Consider the following 23,581-nt stretch of genomic DNA (forward strand, 5'->3'; position numbering starts at 1 on the left):
TTTTTTTCTGTATCAGAATCATTTTCTGTTTTTCCAGATTTTTTTTTAACCCCCGTTTTTGGATTTGTGTTATTTTGTTTTTCAGATTTTTTTTATTTCGTTTCCGATATAATCCCCCAAAACCTCTGAAAAACAGATTTTTTTTAAACCCAGAAATACAAAAAAAAAAAAAGGAGAAAAAAGCAATACGCTTGCTTAATAGCTCAAGTCGAACCATAATAAAGATTGTAAACAGCCTATGTTTCATGCCGGTGTGCCCACATTTCTTTACCTTACACACGATCTAGAATGGAACCCTTTGAAATGATAGTTTTCCACTTAAGTGGAGTGGAGAGGGAGGAAGTGGATGACAAACAACCCCCATGACGCTGTCGCACCCTGTTGTATGGAGCGCGCACACACGCACAGTTCGGGCAGCGGAGGGAGAAGCAACGCCACTGAAAACTGGTTGCTTTTCTTTTTGTGCACGAGCATCGTGACGGGAAAAAAAGAAAAAAAAAACCCGGAACTCTTCTTTCATTCTTGGGCAGCTTTTTCCTGCCCGTGTGCTTCGTGCGCGTAAAATGCGCATCTGGGTGGACTGTGCGCGTGGTCCCGCGGCGTGTGCGTGGGAAACTTGGCGGTTGACGGCTGCGCGGACGCGCGGAACACGCTGAAGCGGATGCACGCGGGTTCGGCCAGCCGGGTGAGTCTTGGTGCTTTTTCCTGCTCGGCGTGCGTTTTACTGTCGTTTTTACGCGTGGATTATTTTGCATGACGACGGATGAAGCGCGACGCGGCAAATGAGAGCTCGGCGTGGACGTGTCATTCATGCAGGCAAGCACACCGAATGCTACTTTTTTTTTGCTTTTATGGCTCTTAAGGGGGAGACTTGGATGCGCTCAATGAACGAGCCCTGTGATGCTTCATCATTACGCCTTCCTTGGTGACATCATCACTTCGCTGATAACTTCATTAGACAAATACAGCCTTTTAAGAAGGCAGGCGTGACGACATTGTGTGTGTGTGTAGGTGTGTGTGTGTGTAGGTGCGGAGGTCACCAGGAGGTAAAAGGTGAAGTCATGTGAAATCACAAGCTGTCTTTCAGTCAACTCGACATGTGTTATTATTAAGATATTCCCTGTAGTCCATGTGATTTATTAAACTATTTTGTCTGTTATTAAATATGGTAAAATGACTTTTTTTTTATGGCATTACGGGATTATCATTTGATTATAGGCTAATGCTCTCCAATTTAAATCATCTGGCCCATAAAGTTACTACCATAACTAATGCAAGTAAAATAAAATATATTAATATGAAAATAAAAATGTTTATGTACCTCTTATTTACTAAATTATTTGTACCCATAAAAATATTAAACTAGCTAAATGCATTATAATTATGATTATTAAATCATGACATTTTGCCAGACTTCACCTGACTTACTAAATTATTTTTATTGTATTTACTTTTTGTTCCCCATTCATTTATTATTTTGACTTCTCTCAATAAAATTATTAAAATATATATATTTTAAATATTTTAAAAACTACAAATCCCTAAAAATCCCTGTAAATATTGCTCCTGCATTTATTCTCATCTACATGAATTAATTAATTAATATTAAAATTAAGAATTCATTTTTTTTTAAATAAATATTATTAAGGATTTGAATCATTCTGACTTCTAAAAATAGTCCTAAAATTATTATGAAAAATACAAATAATTATTGTAACTAATAATTATGTACGTATATCAAAGGTCCCCTTTTAAAATCCTAAGTCACTCTAAAAAATATTTTTAATTTATTTGAACGTTTTGTAGTTCTAACATGACGATATCTTCCTTACTGTGGTTGCGGAAGTGGCAAATATTTGGAATGAGGATGATGTTGTACTGCAAGCGAAATCATCGAGTGGCGATGTCGCTGACGTTTCTCAAGTTGAACGCGGCCTCCGAGTGGGTCCAAATGGTAAAAGGCTCTCGTGTGACAAGTCCTCTCTTTGCTGATTGTTGCAGCCCTTGACGGCCGTTTTGCATCAATCACATTTGCTCTCGGCCTCATTTGCCTGCCACCATGTGTCTGTCGCTCTGAGTGGAGGGGACCCTGTTGAGTGATGGAGACCAATCAGGCCGCTTTGGAAGCTTGTCAAGGGGGGCTGGGAGGAGGAGGAGGAGGGGGGGGGCAGGTTGAGGGTCTCTCTCTGCATGCTGTACCTCCCCTCACATTCTTGTAAATATTTGATTATAGCTTGACAAAGTGTACAGCTTGTATAACACTAAGGTGACTGTCCCCCTTAAAAATAGCAACAAAAGCGAGTCAACCCCGAAGTGAAAATGTCTAAACTAGGCCTGCTTAGCCAGTTTTCCTAAACCAATGTCATGTGACTAGTTAAGTGTTAAAATTTGTGTTCAATGTAGTGTTATCGCTCGGGTCACTGCGAGTTCACTATTGTCATGCAAGCTGTACGCTACTTCACTTTGTAGCAAAGTGTCATTTCTTCAGTGTTGCCCTGTGAAGATATAAAACTTTATTTACACAAATGTTGCTTTTGTGATATACGGTACATTCATGCAGTCTCGCGAGTCCCATTTGCATGCATAACTGGGGTTTTTGTTTGGTTTGAAAAGTTTCTTTTGAGGGAGAGAAATGGGGGAAGGTGACTTACATATGATGATTTATGCAAGTCCACTTGGGAAGTAGTCAAGTTTAAAATATGGATGCGGTGAAATATGAATGCAGAGAGGCTAGATTCTGAAACACACAGACTTGCCAGCTACAACAATACGTATGCCTGCACAACCAAATAGCATCTAATCAAGAACTGTGCCAAAAAAAAAAGAGAAGATCTTTACAAACACACTAAAAAAAATTTTGCAACCTTAAAACTGCTGGGTCAAAAACAACCCAATTTTGGTCAAAAGTAACCCAAATTGGGTGAAATAGCTAACCCAGAAATGGGTAGAAAAGGGACTCCACCAATGCTGGGTTATTTATACCCATTGGGTTGAAGATTTGACCCAATATGATGGGTCAAAGTCATTAACCCAACCTTGGGTAAAAGTAATGCAATCTAATCTAAATTCACTGATACCCAGCGAGTGGGTTAGGAAAACAACCCACTCTTAAAACTGCTACCTCAAAAATAACTAATTTTTTTGTACAAAACCCACAAATTGTTGGGTCAAATTGGAGCAGATCGGTCCAATTTTTGACCAATAATGCATTATTTTTGCATATGAACCAACTTTCTGGGTTGTTTTTGTGCAAATCAACCCATTTTTTGTGCATAACATCCCAAAAATAGTTGGGTCAAACTGACCCAGGTAGCAGATCAGTTACATTTTAGACCAAAATTGGGTTAATTTGAATTTTAAGAGAGTGGATTCCGAACCCACTCGCTGGGTATCTGCGGATTTTGATCAGATTGGGTTATTTTTACTCAAGGTTGGGTTAATTATTTTTGACCTAGCCTATTGGGTTGAAGATTGGGTCAAATCCTCAACCCAATGCGCTGGGTATAAACAACCCAGCTTTTGCCCTTTTTCTACCCAGTGCTGTGTTAGCATTTCATCCAATTTGGGATACTTTTGACCCAACAGTTTTAAGAGTGTAGATGATAATCTTCTGTTAAGAGAAAATGTACGGCTTGAACAATCAGGTTATTGTGATCTCACAGTTCTAAGGTTTGGGTTCGAATCACACTCCAGGTACTCCGGCTTCCTCTCATGCACGTCAGTTGAAGCGTGAATGCTTGTTTGTCTATTTGTGCGCACGTGATTGGCTGGCAATGAGGACAAGGACACGCACTGCAGAAAATGAACAAATGGTAAACAAGCTCGACTTCAAAAAGACTGCATTGTTGTAACTAACGATTGTGCTAATGTTTTGCGCTACAAATACTTCATTATGAGCTATTCAAACCCTTTACATAATAAATAACAGTATTAATATTTAATATGTGCTTTTTGGGACTCAGCATTATATAAGCTTTGACAAAGCATATTAGGATTGTTAACTAGCTTCCCTATACTTGCTATGCAAATGATTTGCAAAAAATAATATGTTTTGCACTTTGTCGGGGGCATATATAGCTGCAGTGAAGAATTTTTTTCACCCTAATGTATCAAGTACAGGGGGGGTCTTCAAATGGACATTCATCCGCTTACGGTTTTGAAGAGTTCTTCATACAAATATTTACGTATGACTTTACTACCGTCCGTGTTAGTGTAGGGTAGCGGCAGTGTTTTGACTTAACTTTGAATTCTACGTCACCAATGGGAACAGAACTCCAGCATTTAGATACTTGTCCCGAAATACTTGATATCGGAGAGAATGACTAAGAATGAAAAGTGCATTATAATGGCCCATTACGAGTAAAAAGCAAACATGCTACCTCCACGCATGTGAATTTTGCAGACACCTCAAAACGTTTTCGATAAAACAGTGGTTAACTTTTGAAACTTAGAAATACATACTCTACAATCTCCATAATACACAATAAGTTTACAATTAAATCTACTGAAATACTGCCTAAAAGTAATCTAAATACTTAGATGGACTCAAGTACTTCCTAACAGTTACTCTTAAATCCACTGAAATAGAAAAAAAAAAATCGAACTACTTCTCCTCAAATTCTTCTTGAAAGTGACCTGAATTTGCTTAAATTTGAATACAAGAAAATAAAATTCCAAATGTATATGCAAATTGTACCAGGGCAAATGTTTGAAAACAATTCTAAATGATTCATTGCAAATGTATTGCACTTATAAGTTATTTACAACTAAACTGTACGCAAGATTGAATCCAGCGATTTCTAGAGTGAGTCCTCATACCACACGTTGACAATCATTGCCATCAACAACGAAAACTAGGAGTGTTTTGACCATTTTCCAACAACAGGACGGTGGCTCCAGATGCCGGCCTTAAATAAAAGACGACGTGTCTCAGCTTGTTAACGCCAACTCGCGGTTGTGCGTGCGTGCGTCATCCGTGCGGAGCTGGAGATAAATTGTAAAAAAAAAAAAAAACTTTCTAACACGATGGCAAGAACACGACGGTTGAACTGTGAGCTGCTGCTCTTCCTTAAGTTCAAAAAGAAATCAGCCTTTTTGTTTTTACCTCCGTTTCAAGCCATTAGTTCTTTCGCGTGGACACTTTGGCGTGCGGTTGGCAGCGGTGCGCGCGCACACGCCGCTGCCTGCCACACAACGGTACACTAATACTAATGCAAGCTCTCTGTAGGTCTTGCAACGCAGTGCGTTAGAGCACATTGCGCTTGAGAGGAGTGTAATATGGATAATGCATGTTTCCTTTACTTGCTTCATGCTTCATTGTATTTTCTTGCTTTTTTTTTTTTTTTGCCGAGTGTGCAGTAAGCACTTTGCAGGAATATATTCTATTTTTCTATGTTGTTACTCAGCCTGTTGATACAGAAACATGAAAATATACTTAGTTTGGCTGGGTGTCAAATATACGGCCCGTGGGCCAGAAGCAGCCTGTCACGGGGAGTGTAATCCGGCCCATGGGGCTAGACAACACATTCACTACTATTTTTCAACTAGAAAAATTCCTGCGGAAATTTTGAATGGGACTGCCGACCGACTCTTGTAAATGAGCTGAACAGTTTAAAATTCAAATGACTGGAATCGGTCAAGAAATGTGGAAGTTAACCATAATCAACATCAACTAAAAGTATCTCACTGTCCCTGAAAATGTATTTAAAAAAATGTAAATGAGCTGAACAGTTTAAAATTTAAACGACTGGAATCGGTCAAGAAATGTGGAAGTTAACCATAATCAACATCAACTAAAAGTTTTCACACACACACATTTGACGCACCCAACATTCCATTGATATTGTATGAGAGACGCACACCTGAAACAAAAGCCTTTCACGACTTAACGGTTCGAGATACAGATTCAAGAAATGGCTCGTTAGAACGGCAAGGGTTTGGGGAACACGAGCATGTTCTCATTTTTTTAATCGGATGAAAAATGACCAAATGAGAGCAGGTTGAAAACTTATGATTTATCAGAAATGAAGAGCGAAAGGCGCCAGAATTTAACATGGAAGAGATAGGCGAGTTAGTCCGACTTCTCCTCGCTTAAAGTGAAAATAAAGGTGCTAAATGACACCTTAGCCAAATAAAAGTTAGTTTGTCTGAAAGAAGAGACTTGTCACGACAAAATGTGAGAATTTGATGTCTAGTGAGCAAAGATTGTGGCCATGGTGACGAGTTGAAGTGAAACTTTTGGAAATATATTTTTTTGGTTCCCGTCACTCTAAGGTTAATTGCTTCACTCTGGCACTTGCAATAGACACCAATGTAAGAAGGCTATTTCACTCACTGTCTTTGAACCCGCACAGGGGGGAGAGCTTTCATTCCTTAAAATAAGTTTCGACACTGAGCTAAAGATGGGAAAAATTGCTACAAAATGAGCTAAAATTCATATCGGTCGGTTAACGTATGCGCGCGCAGCGTGTCTTGGAAAAAGGTGCTTTATCTGTAATTTGTTCCCCCTTTCTCCATTCATTTCCTATGGGACTTTTTTGGGAGTTTTTTGGGAATTGCGTCGCCATGGTAACTCGGAATTCCTAGAAAAGTAATGCCGCACCGAGTCAGATCGAGCCGCATCGTTTGATACCTCATTTGTCTCGGTGCGATCTATGGTACGGGCCGCATTTTTGCGGAAAAATCTGGGGATTTTCCAGGGTGGAGAGTAATATGTGCTGATTTCAGCAGTCCCATAATAATAAACCCTTTTTCTAGGATAGTAATATGTGCTGCTTGCTACGCTCAGCAGTCCCATAATAAGAAATACCTGTTGTTCCTTTTTCTAGAAAAAAAACAAAACTGTTGTTGCTAATTTTGTCTACCGGAGGGCGCACTGAAAACAATTGAAATGACATTTGGAAATTATCTGTTTTCAAGGTGCAGATAAGTCTTAAACGTACTTCTTACCCCGGTAGCATGGCAGCATCAGTGAATTTCAGTCAGATTAGTCGTGGGATTCTGTCGTGGGGAACTGACGTCCTGTGTTTGTGTGACAGAGCGGCGGCGTGTTGCTGAATGGCTGAAGATCCGCGATCCTCCGGCCGTCCATCGTGAAGCAACGTGGTCGCCATGTACCAGGAGGTGGCCTTCCTGGCGGGCAGCACCGAGCGCCAGTTCACCACTTTCCATTTCAAGCGCGTGGAGAACCCGCAGGAGGTCTCCTCCAAGAAGGGCGTCTTCTACAAGCGAGCCCAGCGCCAGGTCAAGCCCCAGGCCCGGCAGCCGGACGCAGACGACGGTGCTGCCATCATCAACGTGGGCGGCATCAAGTACCGCATCCCCTGGTCCACTTTGGACGAGTTCCCCATGACCAGGCTGGGGAAGCTGCGGGGCTGCAGCAACGAGGCCGAGATCATGGACGTGTGCGACGACTACGACGGCAGCCGCAATGAGTTCTTCTTCGACCGCAGCCCGTCGGCCTTCCGCACCATCGTCACCTTCTTGGCGGCGGGCAAGCTGCGGCTGCTCAGGGAGATGTGCGCTCTGTCCTTCCAGGAGGAACTGCTCTACTGGGGCGTGGAGGAGAACAAGCTGGACTGGTGCTGCTTGAGGAAGCTGCGCCTCCGCCAGGAGGAGTACAAGGAGATGCGGAGGCTGGAGGAAGAGGAGGCCGAGCCGGTCGCGACGCCGTCCTGCGAGGAGAGCCGGCAACCGGCGCCCAGCCCGGACGAGGTCCAGGAGGGCGGCTGCATGCGGAGGCTGCGGGACATGGTGGAGAACCCGCACTCCGGAATCCCCGGCAAGATCTTCGCCTGCCTCTCCGTCTTGTTTGTGGCCATCACCGCCGTGACGCTTTGTGTCAGCACCATGCCGGACCTCAGGGAGGAGGAGGAGAGGGTGAGTCCACCTCAGAACCCGAACCCTGGCCTTGAAATGCTAACTTCAAACCAGAACCCCTACTTTGAAACCCACAACCTGGCTTGAACCTCAACTTTTAAACTTAGCTTGGAAACCCAAATTTCAAACCCAAAACTTTGTTTGAAACCTTGATAATGACTTGAAACCCTACTTTCAAACACTAAACCTGTCTTGAAACCCTCATTTGAAACCTACACATGGCTTGGAGCCCTAATTTAAAATCCAAACATGGCGTAAAACTCTTGATTTTGAATCTTAAACCTGAAATCCCAATTTGAAGCCCTACTTAAAGTTTCAAAAACTTTATCCATGTCTTTAAACCTTACTTTTTAAACCCTACACCTGTCTTGAAACCTTTTTTGAAACCCTAAACCCGGCTTCAAACGCTAATTTGAAACCATAATCCTGACTTAAAATTGACTTCCACTACACCTGGTTTGAAAACCTATTTTAAAACCCTAAAGTGTCTCGAACCCCGAAACCTGTCCCTAGAGTAATTGCAAACCCGTACCCTTGTTTGAAACCTTTACTATGTCTAGAAACCCAACTTTCAAACCCTGAACTTGATTTAACGCCCTAATTTGAAACCCTAATCCTGACTTGAAACTGACTTCCACTACACCTGGCTTGAAAACCTATTTTGAAACCTTAAACTTGTCTCGAAGCCCGAAACCCGTGTTGCAACCCTAGAGAAATTTCAAACCCATATCCTTTATTGAAACCTTTATCGTTTATAGAAACCCAACTTTCCAACCCTGAGCTTGACTTAAAGGCCCAATTTGAAAACATCATCCTGACTTGAAATACACTTCCAAACCCTACACTTGGTTTGAAACTCTAATTTCAAAGCCTGTCCCTCATTCGAAACCTTAAAGTTGGCTTAGAACCCTACTACTAGTACTTTTGATAAACTAGTATAGTGTCAAATACTGCCGAGGATGATTTATTCTATGCCAAATTTTCATTTTGTTGTTGTTGCCTTAAGTACTGGTGGCAGGTATCAACAGCCTCCATGAGTACCCGATACCTTAAAATAAGTCCGGTATCAGTATGAGTTGTGATCAGTTTTATGAAACTAAGATGTAGTTTAGTTTTCTTAAAATCTTTTTTTTTTTTTTTTAATTCTATTTTGAGTGATTTTGTTAACTATAATAACCTTGGTTTGAAAAAGCAAACTAGCCGCATACTTGATTCATAAGTTTTGGGGTAACAAACCAAGAGAATAAATGCGATTCTGTATTTCACCGTGAGAGGAACAATTGTGATCCGTCTTCCAGCAGGACAGCCTTCGGGATGCATGCCACTCCCGTACAATTGAGATTATGTTGATGCGGCGGCCCGCGTGCAGTACCAGCATCGGGCTTTGAGTGTAAATCATTTTGACAAGAGACACAAGCTCAGGGACGCACGGCGGCTCCTCGTGATCGTCACCTTATCGTGTCGGCTGCCTTCGCCTGTCACCGCCGCGTCGCCGTCCCGCGCCACAGGAGCGAACGCCGCACAAAGATGGGCTAACGACCAAGCAGGTCACGGGGAAAATGGGGAGCGCTTCCACCGTTTGGGATTTTCTCGCCTTTGCTTGCCAATATATATATATATATATATATATATATTTTTTTATATTGTTATACAGTATAACATGATGCTTATGCTAATTTTTTGAAATGCTAATCCATACAGCTAAAGTTTATACTGTATACCAAAACCTTATCAAACCAATTGTAAAAGATGAACAGTTTTTTGTTTTTATGCGATAAAAATGTAAAGGATTCAGGATTCACGAGTTCATTTGCTGATTTTTTTTTTTTTTTTCAATCATATGACATTTGTTATGTTGCTGCCAAGGAACTACGTTAAAGTGAGTTTGAGGGACTTCATTTAGACACAAGTAGTGCTTTGCCACAACATGTGACATCTGGATGCCAGGGAACTGCGCTGACATGAGTTGACGAACTTCATTTAGACAAAGGAAGTGCTTTGCCACCATAATCTGGCATCTATAGGCCTGCCTCCCACCCAAAGCCAGGTTCCAGCTAACCCACGACAGACAATGGCATCAAAACAAGAGATACTATATTTAATACAAATATATATATTTATTATTGATTTTTTTAGTTTATTTATTATTATTATTATTAATTTAAAAATATATATATTTTTTTACAAGTCTTTCCTGTCTTTCATTGAAAAACGGTGCATTTTAGCCCCCGATGCATGTGGACTGTAACGGCAAAAATGGCGATCACAAAATATTGTGTCCATAGATTGTTCCAGATTGAGATTACCGAAAAATATTTTGTCTTGGATACAATTCCTTTTCACTTGATTGCCATGACAGTCCACTTGCATTGGGGCCGAAGCGGCACCATTGTCAAACCTTGTCACATGGTAATGACGCCGCAAAAATGGGTTGGGTAGTTTTTGCATAATTCTGCTTAAAAAACAACAACTAACAAAACAAAAAGTGGCAATCCAATTTATGACTATATTTTTGACTAAATTCATTAACTAGAACTTCAAACATGGCCAATTTCCTTTCACCACAGAGTATTTAAGGTTAACAAATTATATATATAGTTGCAAGAACAATGGTGGTGTTGCTTCAAGCTGCCTTGTAAAAACACACCAGTTTTGAGTTTGCTATTTTCAAGAAGCGTTTCCCAAGAAGGAAAGCGCCAAATGCTAACAAGGCCGCTACTGTCTCACACCTCAACAATAACCTGTGATCACACTTTTATTTTTACTTTGCATTTTGTTTACTTGCATTCAATTATGCGCAGTAGCTGCACATGGACGACTGCTATAAACCGCGACAAACGCGCACTAGATCGTGTAGAGGTGTCAATGCTTTAACACCTTGTTTGGATGCACGCTATCATGACACACATTCTCTGAATATTGTCTTCTTAAACGGGAAACAACAAGTAGGGTGGTGAAACGTCCTCTTTTGGGAGGACAGAGCACTTTTTTAACGTCCTGTTTGGGCGTACGGGGTTTTATAAATTCATGAAAATGTCCGGTTGACATTGAATGACTAATAGGAGGTGGAGTGCAACATGTTACCGCAACAGGTACTTCAACCTGGAGGCCGTGCCAAGTGTCCTCTTTTTGAAAATATGGTCACCATAATTTACAACAGCAAAACACAAGCACACACTTAAGGAAAATGTCATGATATCTAGCTAGCTAGCTTAATGTCCATGTCTAGATATCAAGATAGAAAGCGAGCTAGCCTAATGTAAATGTCTTTATTATCTACATAGCCAGCTAACTAACCTAAGGTCAATGTCTTGCTAGCTGTGTAGCTAGCCTGAGGTCAATGTCTTGCTAGCTATGGCGCTAGCCTGAGGTCAATGTCTTGCGAGCTATGTAGCTAGCCTGAGGTCAATGTCTTGCTAGCTATGTAGCTAGCCTGAGGTCAATGTCTTGCTAGCTATGTAGCCAGCCTGCCTAAGGTCAATGTCTTGCTAGCCTGCCTAAGGTCAATGTCTTGCTAGCCTGCCTAAGGTCAATGTCTTGCTAGCTATGTAGCCAGCCTGCCTAAGGTCAATGTCTTGCTAGCCTGCCTAAGGTCAATGTCTTGCTAGCCTGCCTAAGGTCAATGTCTTGCTAGCTATGTAGCCAGCCTGCCTAAGGTCAATGTCTTGCTAGCCTGCCCAAGGTCAATGTCTTGCTAGCCTGCCCAAGGTCAATGTCTTGCTAGCTATGTAGCCAGCCTGCCTAAGGTCAATGTCTTGCTAGCTATGTAGCCAGCCTGCCTAAGGTCAATGTCTTGCTAGCTATGTAGCTAGCCTGCCTAAGGTCAATGTCTTGCTAGCTATGTAGCTAGCCTGAGGTCAATGTCTAGCTAGCTATGTAGCTAGCCTGAGGTCAATGTCTAGCTAGCTAGCTAGCCTAAGGTCATTGTATAGATAGATGGATAGATAGATAGATAGATAGATAGATAGATAGATAGATAGATAGATAGATAGATAGATAGATAGATAGATGGATAGATGGATAGATGGATAGATGGATAGATAGATAGATAGAAAGAAAGCACTACTGAGCTTCCTCCTTATCAAAAGTTGATAGATATTGATTTACTTAACGTGTGTGCTCTTACTTTTGTCCTTTCCAGTTAAGCAGACTGAGACTGAGAACATGTCGTTTTCGCGCTAGCATGAATCCAAACAAGGTGTTCAAGAGGCGACACGTACTGTAAACTGGCCCTTTAAGTGATCGAGAGCATGTTTATTGCCGTTCCTACAATTGTCGCCGTAGTTGCCCGTGATTGAATTCGAGTCTGTTGTGTCAGACATGCTTTGTTAGCACAGTTGGCGAAAACGCACGGCATACTGTTACTTGTGTTTACAGCCAAGCACTTTTCTTGCAATAGGACTCTGCATGGTGAAGTGATTGAGCTAATTACAGCGTCTCCTTCGACGGAGGGGCGGCCACTCTCACCCCCACAAGTGCCATCATTACAGAGCATCCATTAGGCGTGATAGGCAGCCTTTACATTAGTGCTGATCTTCCCCACGCTAATGAAAGCATCGCATGGAAAACATTGTTTTGTGCTTGTGAGGGGTTGTCGTCAGCTCGTTGGGAGTTTTGATAATGAATGGAAAGTCATGTCAGGGAACAAACTGTTACGTCAGACTCAAACTCGTCTAATCTCGCACAAATTGGGTTGACCTTGGTGGGGGGGTCTGCGCTTTGTAGGTCCAGAATTGTTTGTTTGTTTTTCCAACATCTTTGTTATCACACTTTCTTTAATTTAAGGATAAAAATAAATAAATCTATGAATGGTTAGCAATCACCTGCAGTAGTTTATGTCACTTTACTAAAATTATGATCATTCTTGTAGTATTGCCATTTCCCATAAGCGTTAAGAAAAAAAATCAACTAATAAAGTTTTTTTTGCTCATAAAAGTGACTTTTTGTAAAATTGCTCCTTCTTTTTCATAATATTACAACTTAACTAGTAAAATCCTGACATTTTGTCATAATTATGGATTATATTTATTGTCCCTCACAATTCAATGAGTCTCCATTGTAATTTTGCCCTAATAAGATCCTAATATACATTTACTAAATCATCCCTGCCACTCAAAAAGTAATCATGTAAATATTGAATGAACAAAATTCTAAAAATGTAGTAAACTATATTATACGTATCGATGTGGATTGTTGAACAAAGTTGCAGTACGGGGGGGCGGTCAGGCCGGTAATGCAACGCAGGAAATGGTGGTGGTTCATGCGCTGTGGTCACGTGACCTGTCCTGATGGTCGCAGCGCGGAGCCAAGGACAAAGCACAGCACTTAGCCCGTCTGACTCCTCTAATGGCAAGTCCATTTTGCAAAAACAATTTCTTCTCTTATCTTGAAAATGTCCTTTTATAGTTGCCTGTCAACTGTGTGCGGATGAATGTGGGATTAAACAAGTCAATTGATTTCACACATTTTGATGCCCTCAGTGAGAATCTCCAAAGTAACCATGAGAATAAAGTCATTGAATCAGAAAGTGTGTCCAAATTTATGGCCTGTACTGTATGTAGAAAAAGAAAAAGAAAAAAAAAAGAATGGGATTTGGACTTGTTTTTCCTTGCAGTAATATGACGATACAAAAATTAGCTTTTTTTTTTGGTTTTGTCAAACTACAACTGCAATATTAGAACTTTTATTCTGATAAGATTATACATTTTTAAAAGAGTGATTAAAGATGACATGCCTTATTCCTGAAAATAGAAATAGAAAACCAAATGTTAAAGCAGTCCTCGAGCTAGCACTGCTAGTTAGCTAAATTGTTAGCATACACCTTTCTCCACCAAGCTTTTTTTTTTTGTATTGTTTTTTTTTTTTAGTTTGGTATGATTGGTTGTCTTTTGTTAACATTTTTCCTTTGTTTTTCAATAAATTTACATGAATCTTTACGGCAAAATTCAAGTACTATATGACACAGTTATCTAAGAACTGGTATGCTAGTTCGAATGACAATTCCTTTAAGTGCAATAACATATGCGGGATTAAGGTTTTCATCAAAAGCGTATACTTTAAATGTTTTTTTTTTTTTTTTTTAAACATTTATATATATATATTTTTTTTTTTTTTACATTGCCTATGAAAGGAGATGGCTGGCAAATATCAGGATACATGACAAGTCCAGCTAGGTGAGCTGTTGTGTTCAGGGACATCCTGTTAAATGAGCATGGTGAGGTTTGCAGACTGCAGTTGCTTTGATTCCATTAGTGCCACTCATGCCTTCAAATCTTAATCCCATTGGGATTAAACAGCACCTGGAGCCTCATTTAAGATAATTGACATCTGGCAAGACCATCGACTTGTTTTTTATTCATTTATTTTCTTAAATCAAGGGACAGGGGACATCTTCCCAACGCTTCTCGGTAAATCCGAAGCTAACAAATCCGATCCTTTTTTTTTTCCCAAACAAAGGAAGGAAGTACTAACGGATATTGAGTGGGAATTCTCGCGGGGATGTGAGGGTCCAGTTGTGTCACCAGCTAATCAAATATGGAGCTTTTTGTGTTCCGGGAAGAAGACACCCATCACTCAAATCAATTGCTACAACTACGGCAGAATCTTCACCAAGGTTAAAATATATTTGTTTTATTGCTAAGTAAAATGAGAAATTCCTTAAACAAAAGTGAAGAAAATGGTTTGTTAATAAGTATTGCAATTTGATAATAGCTGTAATTCTGTTGCTTTGTTTATTTGTTGTTAGTAAGCAGGCTACTTCCTGGTTCACGGAGAATCATATAACATAACAGGATTGGTCAATTTTTACCTCCTTCACTGCCATCGACGGCTATAGACGTCAAAATTTCATTTGAACTATTTCTATTAGTTTAACAATTTTCCCACTTTTGTTAACAAGAGTATGAAAGCCTAGAATTAGTTTTTTGTACATTTAGAACAGATATAAAATTTGTGATTAATCGTGAGTTAACTAGTGCAGTCATGCGATTAATTACGATTAAAAATTGTAACCGCCTAATTTTAAATAATCTTTTCTTTAAAAAAAAAAGATTATTAAAAATAAAAAATAACACTTTTAAAAGAAAAGATTATTAAAAATTAGGGGCATCAGGCGATTAAAATTTGTAATCCTAATTAATCGCATGACTTCACTAGTTAACTCACGATTAATCACAAATTTTATATCTATATAAAAAATTCTAGGCTTTCATACTCTTGCTAACAAAAATGTAAAAAAAAGAAGGGTAAACTAATAGAAATAGTTCAAATAAATTTTTGACGTCTATTGCTGTCAATGGCAGTGAATGAGTTAATTAAGGGAGGGGAAACTAGTTTCACCGTGACCCAAAATAGCAAAAACAAAGAAAAAAAATATGCAAAAAAAGTGGAAAAATAGTCAAAGTAGTTATTGTTTGTTATTTAGCAGGCTACTTCCTGGTTCATGTAAAATTATGTTACATAAAGGCATTGTCCATTTTTATTTCTGGGGTGGTAGCAACGGCACCATTGTGACTTAAAAGTCACAAAATAAACAAACAAATAAACTCACTAGTGCTTAAGGCTACATGGAACTAGAATTCAAATCAGTTTTTAAAGATACCACACGGCTGTTAGGAAGGTTGTGTTGAAGCTCCAACACACACACACACAGCTTCATTTTGAAGCCCGCTGATGCATAGCAAACAGGGCCAGTAAATAAACAGAATGAATTGATGGGAAAGCGGAGGTGAGGAGTCAACAGTCTCCACGCTTGTCTTGAGCTGTGATGATGAACTCCTGACAGGAAGTTGAAAGCACGATTGTTAGGTCGTGACATGTTGACGGTGTCACGTTTGGGAAAAAAAAAGAAGCTTTTAGCGATCATTTACATCAAGATTAGCATATTTCATAGCTAGATATTAACTCTTTGACTGCCAAAAACGTTAAATAACGTTTAGTAAAATCCTATGGAGGAGTGCCAAAGACGTTAAAAGACGTTTGTTTCAAAACAGAGGTGAAACTAACCATTTTCTATTGTTGATTACTCAAAAACGGAATAAGGTAGAAACAAACTTTTTTTTCTGATGAAAGATGAGAGTCCAATCTTTCATTTGGTAGTATGTGTGTTTCCATAGTCCAAACACATAATTTTCTATGGACCTTGAAAGATCAGTCAAAATGCTTAAATCGACTGGCACCCACGGCATCCCTTTTCTGAAAACGTCTGGCAGTCAAAGAGTTAACATCTTCTGAATATATGTATTCATAAATCGTCCATCATTTACTTGACTCGATTGCCAATTGCGTTTGGCACACTTAAGTCATTGAATATGAACAAACATTATTTTTATGTTTCCCGCATGGATGGAATGCCTCCAAACTGAGAATTTCAACATTAAAAGCCTCAGGCGGAGCGGCCTGGGGGACTGCGCTGATTGTTGTTTATTTCACGCTCTCGGAGGACTTCAGTCACTCGTGCAAATAGAGTGGAATTAAATAATAATAATAATAGCTGGGTACTTTAAAGTGAGCGCTCTCTTCGTCTCTGCTTGCGTGTCAAAATGGAAACGTGACAAGTGACATTTTCATCCAAATAAACCCCCAGGTGTAAAAAAAAAAGTAAAAATAAATAAATAAATAAAAAGTAGAAATATAGAAAAAAAAATTGAAAAAATAGAGAGAGAAAATAGAAAAAAATTGAAAAAAATGAAAAAAAAGAAAGAAAAAAGGTTGTCTGTTCACGTTTGTCATAGAAGTCAATGTCGACTGCAGAACAATCAATATACAACTACTGGTGTCTACAGCTTCCTATTTCTCACCAAATCCAACAGAGTGAATGCTTAATAAGACTTAAAAGGTAAATGTGTAAAGATGAAAAGCGAGGCAGTTCTCATTTGCACTGTGCTTCAGGGCCGACTGACTTAATAACCAAACAATGTCTTGAAATTATACGCTGAAATATTCATAAGCACGGACGACGATGAAAGATGTGTTCGGGGGTTGTTGTTTTTAAGCACACCTTTGATGGTGTGTGTCATTGCCTTTTGGTTTTCACACTTAAACGAGCGTTTGTCACCTTCTTTGTTCATTAGAAACGAGGCGAGGCTATCAAAGCGCGCCGACAGCTTGACACTTTGGAATCGTTCTTCAAAGACTAAACAAAAGAATATTACAGGTGTATTTAAGAACAAGCACATGCCGTCGGTTAGCTTAATGCTAACACGCAATGCAGTCGACAGGCTAACAAATAGCATTTATGGTGCAGCGTTATAATGCTTCAAGCAATGGTTATTTGAACACAAATCATTTAGCGACATGTAGACAGTTAATGTAACAACACTCACAGGCGCATTTTCTTTATCCTCTGCAAAAAACACATAATTATTGCATCTTATTAGACACTTATGCTCTTTTTTTTTAACATCTGCATATATGAATTCTACACCAGAAAGCGCCACATAATCAATTTATCATGGCGGACAAACTTTAATTCTTTATATTTTATTTAATGTTATTATTGTAGTTTTAACATTAGGCACAACACTGTAATGGCTATTTATTTATAAATACTTATTAAAAATCGAATTATTATTTTTTGGGTAATTGAGAGATGATGAACTGAAATGATAAAGTGAAGTGATTATTGAAAATGAGGTTTTAAAGCCACATTACAGTCTGAATATTCACGTTGCACACATTTAAAAAAAAAAAAAAAAAGTAAATAATTTAATAACTTTAAAAATGTAGTGCATATAAAAATGTATTAAAAATAATACCTACATATACATTTATTGTTCTGACGTAGGGATGGGTTAGTAGTGGTACCGATACCATGTATCAGTATCGGGCTGATACTATTCTATTTCATGGTTAGCGGTTCTCGTGCTCTTGCGGCTGTTTTGTGATCAGAAAGTAGAAACTAGAAGAATAGAAAATGGCAAATAATTTCATGCAATTTTAAAGGTATTGCTGTAAAATTGTCTGGAATTGTTATTTGGGCAAACCTAATGTATCAAAAGTAACGGTACTTGATATCCATATCAGTGACTACTAAACTCAGTATCGTTATAAAAAAAAAGAGTGCGATCGAACATCTCCTTGAAAAGTTAAATACAAGTGAATTGTACTCCGGCAGTCAATCGCCCACGTACCTCTTGGAGTGGTAGACGTCTCTTACCTTCATGTCATTATGGGTTGGCCCTGCAGGGGGAGTGCTCCCAGAGATGCTTCAACATCTTTGTGCTGGAGACGGTGTGCGTGGGCTGGTTCTCCCTGGAGTTCGTGCTGCGCTTCATCCAGACCCAGAGCAAGTGCATGTTCCTGCGCACGCCGCTCAACCTCATCGACGTGGTGGCCCTCCTGCCCTACTACGTCACCCTCATCGTCGACTCGCTGTCGGTCGGCGGCAAGCCGGCGGGCTCCGGGAACAACTACCTGGAGAAGGTGGGCCTGGTCCTGCGCGTCCTGCGGGCCCTGCGGATCTTCTACGTCATGAGGCTGGCTCGCCATTCGCTGGGCCTGCAGACGCTGGGCCTGACGGTGAAGCGGTGCACGCGCGAGTTCGGCCTGCTGCTGCTCTTCCTGTGCGTGGCCATGGCGCTCTTCTCGCCGCTGGTCTTCCTGGCCGAGAGCGAGTTCGGCGCCAAGCAGGAGTTCACCAGCATCCCCGGCAGCTACTGGTGGGCGGTCATCTCCATGACCACGGTGGGCTACGGCGACATGGTGCCCCGGAGCATCCCCGGCCAGGTGGTGGCGCTCAGCAGCATCCTGAGCGGCATCCTGCTCATGGCCTTCCCCGTCACGTCCATCTTTCACACCTTCTCCAGGTCCTACGTGGAACTGAAGGAGGAGCAGAACCGAGCCCTGAGGCAGAAGCCCGATTCGCAGGATAGCACCAAGTCGCAGAATAGCGAAGACTCGCAGGAGACGGACAGCTACCAGGCCGCCGCCGAGGCCGCCATCTCGGCTGTGCAGAGGAGGAAGTCCATGGCTCTGCACAGAGTGCAGATTCAGACTTAAAAGGCTCTTCCAGGGAAAAGTCTGGATGACCTGACTCTGGTCTTCAAGGACTTGAATCTTGATTCGGAGTTTCTGCTCGGACTACACGAAGCTTTGTTTGGAATTTGGAATCGTTGCTGATAAATTAAAAACAACCCATGAGTCAAATGCTGTTACAGCAGATTAAAAAAGAAAAACTGCCATGAAGACTTTTTATGGGTACACACAGACGACAATCTGGACTAAATTGAGCATTTTTTCTTTTTTTTTACCGATCTTATGATCAAAGTCAGCAACGGTCCTATTAAAAAAACAGCGAGTCTCAAACTTTTTATACAAGGTACCACCCCAAAAAAATATTTAGCTCTCCGAGTATTACCACAATCAGCATTGAACGTTGTAAAGCCCGTATCCCACTGAAGGATTTGCAGCTCACTAATGTTATTTTCACGTTGGGTTTCGTTCAAGGTTGCAGCATTTCCTCAACATTCTCAAAACATTATTAATAGTTCTCTAAACAGTCCTAATGGTCTTTATTGCCTAGACACTAAAGACCATTAAGATTGGAGAGCCAGTAGGACCGTTTAGGAAACCATTAAGACTGTTTAGAGAACCATTAAGACCGTTTAGGAAACAATTAAGACTGTTTAAAGAACGTTTAGGAAGCGCTGCAACCTTGAACGGTCTCAATGGTCTTTATTACCTTGAAAATAAAGACCCTTAAGACTGTTTAGAGAACCATAAAGACAGTTTAGGAAACCATTAAGACTCTTTAGAGAACGTTTAAGAAACACTGCAACCTTGAACGAACCCTAAAGTGAAAGCATTTTTTCTTCTGCTCAAAATTTGATGGCGACAATTAAAAACGGTTTGAGAGTATTATGCGAGTGTGTGGCAAGTGTCTTTGGAACATTTTGCAACACTTAAGGAAGCCTGCCGAAAAAGTCATCACAAGCCTGCACTACTCAGTGAGATATGGGCTTCAGAGTCATTATTTCTCTCTGATTTGCTCAAAAGAAAAAAAAATCTGGTCAACTATTTTTCTGTTCACTGTTAGCTGAACAGCATAATTTTGATCAAAAAACAAATTCAATAAAAAGATGAGTCCAGTTGCCTCAACAAAGAATTATTTATTTATTTTTAAGATACTGTGACAGTAAATTAAAAATGGCAATTATGCTTTTAGTCTCACAAAGTTTTAAACCTGGTCAATATTTACAACGGCAAATCCCTAACCTAATACGGGAAAAAAAAAGACCAAATAAGCTAACAGTTAGCCTAGTTTCCTCTAATACTTCATTTTTGCATTTTCCAGACAGCTGGATGTCTTGTGGCACAATGCTGCCTCTCATGGTCAGTTTTGGTACTACGACAGAAACCTGGTCATTGGGATAAGATTCGTGATTGGCAGTGGAGGTTTTGCTGTGACTGTGAGAGCCACACATCAAAAATGTTATTCAATTAGGAATTTGTGAACCGCTTAAGTCACGTGTGACGATTGAGCCTTCATCCTAATACTAATTACTTCGCACGGTCTTGTTTTTGAAGCATTGAGGGAAGAGTAGTGATTATAGGAATTATTGATGTGCTGTTTCATTCCCATTTACCGTCTCATTTAGTATGCAGATGTGTGCCGGGCTAATTATAAGCTACAACGAAGCTAAATAAATAAATAAATAAATAAATAAAAGGCTCGACATTCTGACGGGAAATGAGACTGACGAGTCTTGTCTACAAGTGTAAAAAATAAAAATAAAAAAAATAAATAAAAAGGTTTAATAAGGTCCAAGAAATATTTTTTTTTTTAGGTTGAGGAGGATTAAAATCTTTAAATTATTCAAATCTTTATGATGATCCTAATCTTAAATCTGTATTTAAAAATGTGCTAGCCATAATTTTTAGTATGCGATTGAGTGTTCCGACTAACTTGATCCGAAAATGTTTTGGGTTTTTCCACAAGTTACATTACTAAGCACTGTATATTTTCATGGAGCAATTTTCGGGTCGTGTTAACCATTCAAGTGATGAACCAGTATGTTATGAAACATTTCAGGGAATTTAACTCATTCACTGCCATCGACGGCTATGGACGTCAAAAATTCATTTGAACTATTTCTATTAGTTTAACATTTTTCCCACTTTTGTTAACAAGAGTATGAATACCTAGATTTTTTTTTATTGTATAAGAACAGATGTAAATTTTGTGATTAATCGTGAGTTAACTAGTGCAGTCATGCGATTAATTACGATTAAAAATTGGAATCGCCTGACGCCCTTAATTTTGACTAATCTTTTCTTAAAAAAAAAAAAAAAGATTATTAAAAATTAGGGGCATCAGGAACTGAACAAAAAAAATCTAGGCTTTCATACTCTTAAAAAAAAAAAGTAAAACTAATAGAAATAGTTCAAATAAATTTTTGACGTCTATTGCTGTCAATGGCAGTGAATGAGTTAAGAATGAATGTCGAATGTTTGAATTTTTGTGTTAGATTTTTGGGAACGTTATCTTTCTCTCGTCGATGTTGTGCGTTACCAGTCGCTGACAACCCTTTAGTCATATCTAGAGCTTGGCTGCAGTGCAAAGGGCAGAACAAAAAGTACAAAAGCCCTTTTGATACATTTCCCCACTTGGGCAGCAGAAACGAAACAGCTGACACGCTTTGAACCGGGCCAGGCTTTGAAATAATGGATTTCCTCAAACGACAAGTGCAGTTTGTGACTTTGTGTCACTCGAGTGCCTTGTCAGGAGAAAACGACAGCGTTGAACTGTGAAGTGTTATTGGAATGAAGCTGCGCTTTCGTTTAAAAATCATACACGGGCATGGAGCACATAGCATGAAACTATTGCACACAAACACTTTTAATATACTTTTTTAAAAAATGGGTGGATGGAATGAAACAACCTGGAATGTATTTCTTTTTTGTTTTGTTTTGAAAGAGAGAAAAAATAAAGATTTTAATGAATTCCTTGTTGGTTAACAATTCATTACACGAAGGACGTACCGAGCTGCAAGAGTGCGTGTTGTTCCCTTACTGCGACTGTGCTTAGAACATCCTAAATTGTTTGCTCGTGTGTTCCTTTTCCCACCACGTTCGCTGTTAATAATAAATGGACTGTTTCCACGAGCGACGTTGGCTCAATGCCGCCGCAACTTTGATAAACAGTGACAGCGCCTCCTATGAGGTGAAGGTTTCTCAGGCTGCAGAATAGACACAGAGAATAAATTCACGCCAGTGGACACGCTCCTCACACCGGTGCCCTTCGACAAACATACCGGCAGCCACACACAGCCATAAAAATGAGAAAGTAGTCTAAAGATAGAAGGGAAAATGAAAACAGCAGGTACAGGAATCAGAGTGTTGCATTTTTCAAATTCTAATTATATCAGAATTCAGAACTACAGATCATGCCCCCCCCCCCCAAAAAAAAAAGTTATATAGTGTATTATTTTATTGGATAGATGTTTAGCGTTCATTGCATTATTTCAAAGTGTGTATTTACTTTTCATTTAGAAACAGTTACAATTCTCATCCCACTTTCCTTTCTTTGGTCCTTCCTCGGGTCTCCCGAGGGCCTCACGACTCTGGCTGGAAGTGTTCGGTTTAGGTAAACGGTATGGGATTTTTTAATAGGTTTTAGGTGAACTAATGAATACACACTCACACGCACATACACATACTCACCCACATACAAAATAAAAAAAATAAAAAAATAAAAATACAAATAAAAAATAAAAAAATAAAAAATAAAATAAAAAAAAATAAAAAAAAGAGAGAGCAATGATGATGACATGCCAAATCGGTAAAATTACCGAATGAACAATACTGAGCTCTCCAGGAAAAAAATAAAAAATAAAATAAAATACAGATCATGCCCCCTAAAAAAAAAGTTATATAGTGTATTATTTTATTGGATAGATGTTTAGCGTTCATTGCGTTATTTCAAAGTGTGTATTTACTTTTCATTTAGAAACATTTACAATTCTCATCCCACTTTCCTTTCTTTGGTCCTTCCTCGGGTCTCCTGACGGCCTCACGACTCTGGCTGGAAGTGTTCGGTTTAGGTGAACGGTATGGGATTTTTTAATAGGTTTTAGGTGAACTAATGAATACACACTCACACGCACATACACATACTCACCCACATACAAAATAAAAAAATAAAATAAAAAAATAAAAGAGAGCAATGATGATGACATGTCAAATCGGTAAAATTACCGAATGAACACTGAGCTCTCCAGGAAAAAAAAGAAAAAGAAAAAAAGAAAAGAAAACTATAGATCATATCCCCTCCCCCCCAAAAAAGTTATATAGTGTATTATTTTTATTGGATAGATGTTTAGCGTTCATTACATTATTTCAAAGTGTGTATTTACTTTTCATTCAGAAACATTTACAATTCTCATCCCACTTTCCTTTCTTTGGTCCTTCCTCGGGTCTCCTGAGGGCCTCACGACTCTGGCTGGAAGTGTTCGGTTTAGGTGAACGGTATGGGATTTTTTAATAGGTTTTAGGTGAACTAATGAATACACACTCACACGCACATACACATTCTCACCCACATACAAAATAAAAAAATAAAATAAAAGAGAGCAATGATGATGACATGTCAAATCGGTAAAATTACCGAATGAACACTGAGCTCTCCAGGAAAAAAAAAAAAAAGGAAAAAAAAAAAAGAAAACTACAGATCATGTCCCCTCCCCCCAAAAAAAGTTATATAGTG

General features: G+C 39.5%; 1 protein-coding gene across 1 annotated transcript; it reads left to right on the forward strand.

The window, feature by feature from the left end:
- Positions 1-332: 332 nt before the first annotated feature.
- Positions 333-21,847, forward strand: kcng2 (potassium voltage-gated channel, subfamily G, member 2). The gene is made up of 3 exons (XM_077548029.1): positions 333-685; positions 7,038-7,878; positions 18,064-21,847. The coding sequence occupies exons 2-3, from the start codon at positions 7,111-7,113 to the stop codon at positions 18,874-18,876; spliced, it is 1,581 nt and encodes a 526-aa protein (XP_077404155.1). The 5' UTR covers positions 333-685; positions 7,038-7,110; the 3' UTR covers positions 18,877-21,847.
- Positions 21,848-23,581: the final 1,734 nt, after the last annotated feature.

This window comes from Vanacampus margaritifer, chromosome 17 (assembly GCF_051991255.1).
Source record: "Vanacampus margaritifer isolate UIUO_Vmar chromosome 17, RoL_Vmar_1.0, whole genome shotgun sequence".
Lineage (NCBI taxonomy): Eukaryota > Metazoa > Chordata > Actinopteri > Syngnathiformes > Syngnathidae > Vanacampus > Vanacampus margaritifer.

Excerpts from the sequence above, each read along its gene's own strand:
- kcng2 (XM_077548029.1), top strand. The coding sequence starts at position 7,111 with ATGTACCAGGAGGTGGCCTTCCTGGCGGGCAGCACCGAGCGCCAGTTC. Across the intron at positions 7,879-18,063 it reads TCAGGGAGGAGGAGGAGAGG|GGGGAGTGCTCCCAGAGATG; the intron begins GTGAGTCCACCT and ends TTGGCCCTGCAG.